The sequence below is a fragment of the Phaethon lepturus genome, unplaced genomic scaffold, assembly GCF_000687285.1.
Source record: "Phaethon lepturus isolate BGI_N335 unplaced genomic scaffold, ASM68728v1 scaffold22655, whole genome shotgun sequence".
Taxonomy (NCBI): domain Eukaryota; kingdom Metazoa; phylum Chordata; class Aves; order Phaethontiformes; family Phaethontidae; genus Phaethon; species Phaethon lepturus.
In genome coordinates this window covers 28,945-36,868 of record NW_010542948.1, presented here as the reverse complement: position 1 = coordinate 36,868, position 7,924 = coordinate 28,945, and the positions used below count along the sequence as shown (strand labels likewise).

At 43.1% G+C, this 7,924-nt stretch overlaps 1 protein-coding gene across 1 annotated transcript in view; it reads right to left on the bottom strand.

Annotated features, from left to right (window-relative positions):
- Positions 1-565: 565 nt before the first annotated feature.
- LOC104621668 (eukaryotic translation initiation factor 4 gamma 3-like) overlaps positions 566-7,924 on the bottom strand; it is a 34,100-nt gene continuing 26,741 nt past the window's right edge. Inside the window, 5 exon segments of the mRNA XM_010288210.1 lie at positions 566-1,630; positions 2,581-2,727; positions 4,191-4,272; positions 5,470-5,616; positions 6,558-6,656. Of these exon segments, the coding sequence (XP_010286512.1) occupies positions 1,449-1,630; positions 2,581-2,727; positions 4,191-4,272; positions 5,470-5,616; positions 6,558-6,656 (657 nt within the window). The 3' untranslated portion in view covers positions 566-1,448.

The window sequence follows — 7,924 nt, the reverse complement described above, 5'->3', positions numbered from 1 at the left end:
CGCAAAAGCCATGATGAAGGGCTGCCGGTTCTCTGCTTGAGCGGCTGCTACCTCCAGAGCTACCAGGGTCCCAAGTCCCCAGGACGACGCCACTGATCCAAGTCACACGGGAGACACCGTGGCCTCGGCTGGAAAAGCAGAGCTGGGCTTGGGCACCAACTGCCCCCGAGGTTGTTTCCCAGCCTCACGGCAACGTGCTGGGAACAAAGTGCACCTACGTGGTACAGCAGCCCAGCCGGCTGCGCATCGGCCATTAAGTTCTCTCTGCAGAAAAGGTCTCCCAAGCAGCAACCCCCCCTCTTTTTTTTTTTTTTTTTTTTTAAAAAAAACAACAATTGCTCTCACCCCTCTTTTTTGGTAGACACACATACATACACACACTATAGGTACACAATTTGGAACCGAGGATCTAGACAATGAAAAGGGAGCCAGCACCGCTCAGAGATGGTGCACACATTCAGCAGCTGTCAAAGGAGAAGTCGTTTTACTTTCTTTTAAACTTGCAATGTTTGTCTTTATTTTGTTCTTTATATTTTGAAAGTGAAAAGAAATAGTATTGAGTCAATTTCTTTTTTTCTTTTTTTAAATATTTGTTCTATGTATTTACAAGCCTTAAAGTTGCTCTAAAGGTTCTGAAAGTATCACTAGTACTTTTTCCCCAGGGTAGCACTGTTTTGAATGAGTTATTTTCGGAGCACTCTGGTCCGCAGCGGTTTTCTCAAATGCATTTCCTTCCGTTCCAAGGTTATGTACGTTTTGATTACTATTTTCTTTTTAAATTTCTGAAGCAAGCTGAGAGGCAGGCAGAAAAATCTGATGACAATTAAAAAAAAAAAAAATCTGATCTCTTCCTCATCTAGCTTACCCCAACCCCCTTGAAAGTTTTGTCTACTTATCATGCTTTGAAACAAAACTGAGGTGCATATGAAGGGGAGGGAAATTTATTTCTCTGCTTTTGTTCTATTATACAATTTGTTTACAGAAACTGCAAATTTAAAAATTACACTGGCATTTGCAGTCCTTAAAATAATAAATTAAAAGTTTTCAACTTTTTTTTTTGCTAAACAGATTTGTTTCGCTTTGTTTTCGTAAGTGAGTCCTTGTTTAAAAAGAAAAGAAAAAAAAAGATTAAAACAGAAAATATTTTCTATAAATAATACATGTATTTTGGTTTAGTGCTCCCGCCCTCAGGTTTGAAGTTTACTTTTTTTTTTCAAGTACCTTTTCTCCTCCATGATCACCTTTGTGTTTATCTATTTTTACCTCTCCCACTCGTGCATGTGTGGGGGAAGGGGGGTCTGCGCGAGAATTGGCCTTGCTGCACTGTGATTGGCGAAGACGTGAAACTCTTTAAAAAAATACTTAAATTGTTTTTTTTTTTGTTTTTTTGTTTGTTTTTTTTTTGTTTGTTTTGTTTTTTTTTCCTCTCTCTCTCTGTATTTTAAGTTTTAATTATCCTCCGACTCCTCTTCGGCTTCCCGTAGCCACGTGAAGAATGCTGTGACAGATTTTAGCGCTACTCCTTTCCCGTTCTGCTCTGCTGGGTCCTTGCTGCTCTCCCACTTGTAGAAGGCATCCTCTGATATCACCTCCTCATCGTACAGGCAATCAAAAAACATCCGCAACAAATCTACAATAATGGAGTAGCGGGAGAGAACAGCTGTTAGTACTGCGCAGTTGAAGTCTGCGGACAAAGACTTGGTTACGGATAAGGGGTTTAACGTGACCTTTGATGCACGAGATGCAGATACAAGTAAAAGTAAGGTCTGTTACTGAGTTATTGCTTCCTGGCTGGTTACACACAGCTGAGGGGGAAAATAGGTCCCTCTGATGCTTGTCGGATAACACAAGCTCTGCAGAAAAGGGAAAGCTGGGAAAGCAGCCGTGGGAATGTATTATCTAGGGATTGGCCAGCAAACAGAATCCACAACAGCCCATCCTCCCCTCTCTGGACCCTGCAACCTGGCTCCTCTCCCTCTGATTTTTCGCACTCAGCAGGAGGGATAACAAACAACTAATGCCTTACAGCTAAGGATGATCAAGTTGGGTGTTTTTGGGCATTCTTTGATTTTGTGCTGCAGACTGTTTCTTTGGCAACTCCCCAGCTTCTTTTCCAGCATCAGTTTTCTGCAGTGTCTCTGGGACAAGACTCATCCAATTCACTTTATGCCCTCCAAGTCCACAGACATCTGTGGTGCAGCAACGCAATTACAATGCCCAGTGCTCTCACATGTCCAGGTATTGTAAACTTAACAGATTATTTTTTACTGCTCTTTTTCCCCCCTCTTCTTTTTGCATCACAGAGGTTTGTCTTTCCTTCTGCATAGCTGCTTACAGCAGCAACCAAGAGAAGCGCCGACCTTTGGCCAAGCATCTGGGGAACTGCGCTGCTCTACAAGCCAGAATATGGACAAGCAGAAACCACTGTACACTGTTTTCTCTCATCTGCTACGTAAAATGCTAAGGAATGTCAGGAAAGCACATCCTCTTCCAGACTCTACTGCTAGGTATTGCTCTCGCAGAAACAACTTTTCCTTAGGCTACCAGGGTTCCCGTCCCCAGCGCAGAGGCAATACTTACTAGGAGGCTGATCAAGTTTTACTATTGATGCTTGTAGTGCATAAAGTGCTTGTAGTTCCTTCTCTGTGTCCGAGTCTAGGTACTTGAGTAAGATCGGCACTCTCTGCTTGATAACAGCAGTGTCCACACGGAAGCTAGAAGAGTCCGCTGAAGGGAAGAGAAGAAAATAGTCAGCTGTGGTACATGGCAGCAGGGGCGGATCTTTTATCGCATTTATCCCAATAGAAATCACAGATACAGGTTAGTGGGGAGAGAAAAAGAGATGAGAAACAATAGGAAGTATTTCTGATCCATGGCTTTTTCTGGAAGTCTTGATCCTTCTAGTTCCCCAAATTCAACCAGTATCGGCAGTGACCCTGGCCCCAGCCAGCCTGCTGACACATGCCTTACTTTGCAGTGCAAATTGTTGTGTTTCCACAGGCAACTGGATGTCCAAAGTGCATACAATGGCTAGGGCTAAAATTTCAGTTAGAGAGAGGGTTTTTAGAAAAGTATTTCTTCCCCCCCCAAATACTAGGGCTGAAACAGAATCATAAGCTGCACATGAAATAGGAAATCAGGCATATATAAAAATACACATTAGAAGTCCATCAGCAACATAGATAAATTATTCAGCAGCTTTTAAGTAGCCTGTACAACACAATTAACCGATATTTTGAGAACAAGAGGGAAAACCTCTCAATTGGAGGCAAGGTCAAAACATAAAACAGAACAAGATGTTCTTGATACACATCAGGGAGCCCTTAAACATTTGTCATCAAATCCTGTGTCATTTCGCCATTAACACTAGGTGGCATCAGAAAGGTTCTGTGCTGGGGAGAAGAAAGGAGCTGGGCTGTCTTTCCCCTGGCAACACGATGAAGTTCAGACCATTCTCTCCACCGAGCGTGACTCTTACAGCTAAGAGCAGAACCGGCTGCTTGACAAGCACAATTTTTTTGCCTTGCCAGATGCCAACAGTAAAGTTAAAGAAAACAAAGTGAACTGACCAGATGTTTCTGGCTGCAGCGCTTTATTCAAGCCCCCCTGAGGGTCTGAGGCTCAGATGTCTGACTTGGGAACCCACCCTTTCCTCCATTTCCAGCTGACTGCCGTACATTCAAGTAATCCATATAAACCATCTTTCCAAAATTGCAGCTTTGGACATAAAACTATTAACAAGACAGGGATGCAGGCTGGCTTCTCTTCTGCAACCCATGCTTCCAACTCGCATGTGGCAAGCTGCGATGGTAGAGCACCCACGCATACTTGCTGACACAAAAGTGGAAATGCTAATTAGCTTAATAACGTCTAGCGCAGTTCCACCTTCGCTAGAAAAAATACCAATGAACAACCTGGCATTACTTAGAGTCGTCTGAAACATCTGCTCACGCAAGGTCACTGGGACACGCCAGAACCTCAACAAGACCACAACCAGCAAAACACCTGGCTGTCACAGGGGGAATGGACATCCCGCTCTCAAGTGCTAGAGGATTCAACACAGTGCAAAAGTCCTAGCATGTGATAAAAAACAGCCTCAAGGGGGAGGGAAAAGCGATATAAAGCTGAAAAACATGAAATAATCCTTTGCACGTTTGGTTTGTATGGTGTTTACATTGCAAGTTACTCACCTATAATAGCTGCTTTACAAACTGCTGTCATTAAAGCTCTAAGGAATGTAGGTGAACTCATCTGGCTTTCATCTAGATTAGCCTGAAATCAAGAGTAAATGGACCAGTTAAAAACACGCTGCTACGTGAGAGTGACCTCTTTCAAACTCCACTTACTGCATTTGGCAGCAAGTTCAAGTTCACCGAAAGCTGCAGCAGTTGAAATCCAGTTCACCCCTCTGCAAAAACTCAGCTTTCCCATTCATTTCTTGCAACTGGCTCAGGTACGTCAACACGCAACAACGTGATCTCAGGTAATCACTACATGATTTAACTACTCCCATAACTGGTCATTTGTCTCGAGAAACAAACCAACCCAACAATGCTTGGCTTTTACAATGCCCTTAATACATTTTCTAAGAGTTTTAGGCTTTTTCAACAAATTTTACAGCATGCTCCTTGGGTGGAGATTTGTTTGCTTTGTAGAAGAAATTCAGAGAATGGCTATGAAACTTGTCCAAGACTACAAAGAGCTTGTGGGTGTCCCCAGATTTTCAGTGCCACTTTCATTCCACTCTTGACTTCTCTAACGGCAGTAGAAAAATGACGTTTCTAACACATTGCTCCAGCAATAGAAATAACTGAAATGAAGCTGACCAAGGTTTAGCTGTAAGCACAGATCTAAATGAATCAGGTTGGCTATAATTTCGGACACTAGATTAAATATCAGGCTTAAAGGATGCAGCCAGAGATAGCGGGCAAAAGATCAAGATCAGTGGGTTGACAGGGCTGCTTCCTGCCCCCCCCCCTTTTTTTTTTCTTTTTTCTTTTTTTTTTTTCTTTTACAGTTACTGGTCCAATGCACTGGGAAAAGGTACATGTGCCCTCAGTGACTGCCCAGCGTGGCAGGGGGAATTTGGCAGGTCATGTTGCAAAAAGCAATGAGAGAAGCTTCTATCTCATATTTTAGGAAGGAAGAATGTAGCGGTGTACTCTGTCTAAAATGTAGTAAGGAGCCAGAAGCAGTGTTTTCAGAGTCAAAAAGTCTACAGTATTTAAAGGCAGTTACACAGTTGTATGTAAACATAGCTAAAATCCTTTCTTCCTAAAGCTTTCTATGAAATAACGGACTGATAATATTTTAGATTTTAATCCTCTGGAAGTGTTGGTTGCACAGACCTAATCATCTCCATGTCCTGTGCCTAGGGAGGAGCCTGCAGAGATGCTCCTTCAGATAAGAAAATATTTACAAGAGCAGTTAACAAACTCTGTGCAGGGAGGGTGAAAGTAGTCTTTGTACCTCTACCCAGTCAAAGATTTGTTCATCATTCGCCTTGTCCTCAACAATGAGTTTTTCTAGCTGCTTGTTCAGCTCGTCCGCAGAGAGTTCTTTCTCTGAAAGTGCTTCTGAGGAACTGGAACAGTCGGACTCTGTGAAGTCCAACTTCTGCAACATCAGAAGCAATGATGAGAATTAGTTAAATATACTTTCCTATGCTGAATTATACCAAATTGAGGCAGCAAGCTACACTCCATTCTGCCTTCTGGCATCTTTCAACTGCTAAGTTATCATTACAACGATTTATATACTTTCTCTGTTCCAAAGATTAATAAAGCATTTTACAAACACATGGGAACAACATTATCCAGCAAAGACAACCAGGCATCTCAGGGCAACTCCAACCCTGCACAATACGAGCGTGCACAAAATAAAGTGCATGTTGCTCAACTAAAACGACGGGGAGCTGGAATGCAATTACCAGAGCTGGCGTTCGCTCAAAGAAATTGCAGCTAACGCCCCAATTCATTGCAAAATGTGACAGAGGATCTACAGTCCCCTCACCAAGCCCCAGGCCTCGGTAATCCATTTCATTTCCTGCAGCGCAGCACTCGCTGCTGAAACAGGGCAGCGGATCACTTGTAGCTCCAAAGAGAGACATCCAGCTTCTTCCTTAGCAGAACCACCAGCCGGAGCTGCAAAGTGCCCTCCATCAGTCCTGGCTCTGCTTGGCTGTGAAACCCTCCGGGATCATAATGCAAGGTGGGTCGAGTGAGTAATTGCTGCCATTTATTATGGCCCTTCTGCAGATTGTCTGTCTTTGCTGCAAAACTCATTTTTGAGTTCATTCCCCTCAGCTGGAGAAATAGATCTCCTAGAGGGAGCCAGCTGATGGGAGATGTGTGCCTGGGATTGGAGGGGAAAGGCCCGACATTTTAGAAAGGAGGTGCTGAAATAATCTAACCCCAAGTTGGCAGGGGAGACACTTCACCCCGCATCCCGTACCAAAACTATACGCAAGAATGGCATGGAAGAGGATGAACAAACGGGACGCGGGGCCAAAAATCAGTGTGCCAAAATCATTAAGCAAATGCTTCCTCTGAACTCACTTGTTCCATGAGAAAGGTATGTACATCCTCCCCTTCGGGTAAGTAGTCCTTCCAACTGAGGCCAGTCTCCCTCCACAAGGCTCCCACTTTCTTATGGCTCTAAAACACAAACAATTGGGTCATTTTAAAGACTTGAGAGACGACCGGGGAGCTTACACAAGCCGGAGAGGTGCAGCTGTGTCAGGAGAAATAAAGAACCATTCAGCCACCAAACAAGACGCCTAGCAATGAAGTGAAAAGGTCTGGAAATCCCGTGCAAGAGAAATCATATATGCAATCCTGCCACAGGTATACACATCTTGTCAAGGGGTCAAACGCCATGGTGATGGGTAAGAAACAAGGCAGAACGTGACACGTGGGGTTTGCAACTTCAGCCAGAGATTACCTACGAAAAGTGACACATCTGAGCCAGGCACAGTTTCCCACGGCTGTGACACAGACCTGGCAGTGAGATGACTTAAGATTCTTCTCCTGACTCTGTCATTAACTTACTCCGTGACTCATTCTCTCCCTGCCTTGACATTAAGGCACCCGCAAATTAGGTACTTGCAGAAAATAATTATTTACTGGCTGTTTTCTGTGCAGCGATCAAGCCTCAAATTCAGGTAGATAATACCAACTTCACTCTTCACTTCCTAGAATTTATTGCAAAACTTAAGAAAAGCTCCTTTGCCGCACGTACAGTTCAACCTTCCCTCTAATGTCACGCTGACCTTTCGGTACCCTAAGATGACATTATGTGCAATTCTGACGAGAATAAAAATGCTAGTAACAGCCAGCTCTCTTCACCCAAATGCTTTGCCAAAACTTTTACCGTATAGCACCTGCACAAGGGAGAGCATAGCCTAAATTAAGCACTGATAAAAGCAGCCTGATTTTCAGTTTACAAAGCAGATTACAATTTTAAGTTTACAATGCAGATCATTAAGAGCTAATTGTGCTTAGTTCCTGCTACACTTCATCAGGATCTGAATTAGATGACTGATACTACATTGAAATATGCGAGTCCAAGTATTGGCCTGGACGAGATTGAATTAGAAAGCTGTGGCAGAAAGAGAAACCCAAGTCTGTGCTTCAACCCCCAGAGCACAGCAGCCTTTCTTTCATAGAACAGAGAAAAATAAATGGAAGCTGACTGTCCGCACAAGCATAAGACTAAAATAAATAAATAAAGAGTCACTATTTGCACTGCTAGACTGAAATGCTCTTGGAACAATCAACCTTATTTGAATGCATGCTTTAAAAAAAAAAAAAAAAGAAGAAAAAAATAAAGGGGGGGCAAGTGAGGGATTTTATACAGGGTTTAAAATAGACACTATCCAAAGTGCAGTATTCAGCTTGATTAAAAAGAAAAAAAAGACAAAAAA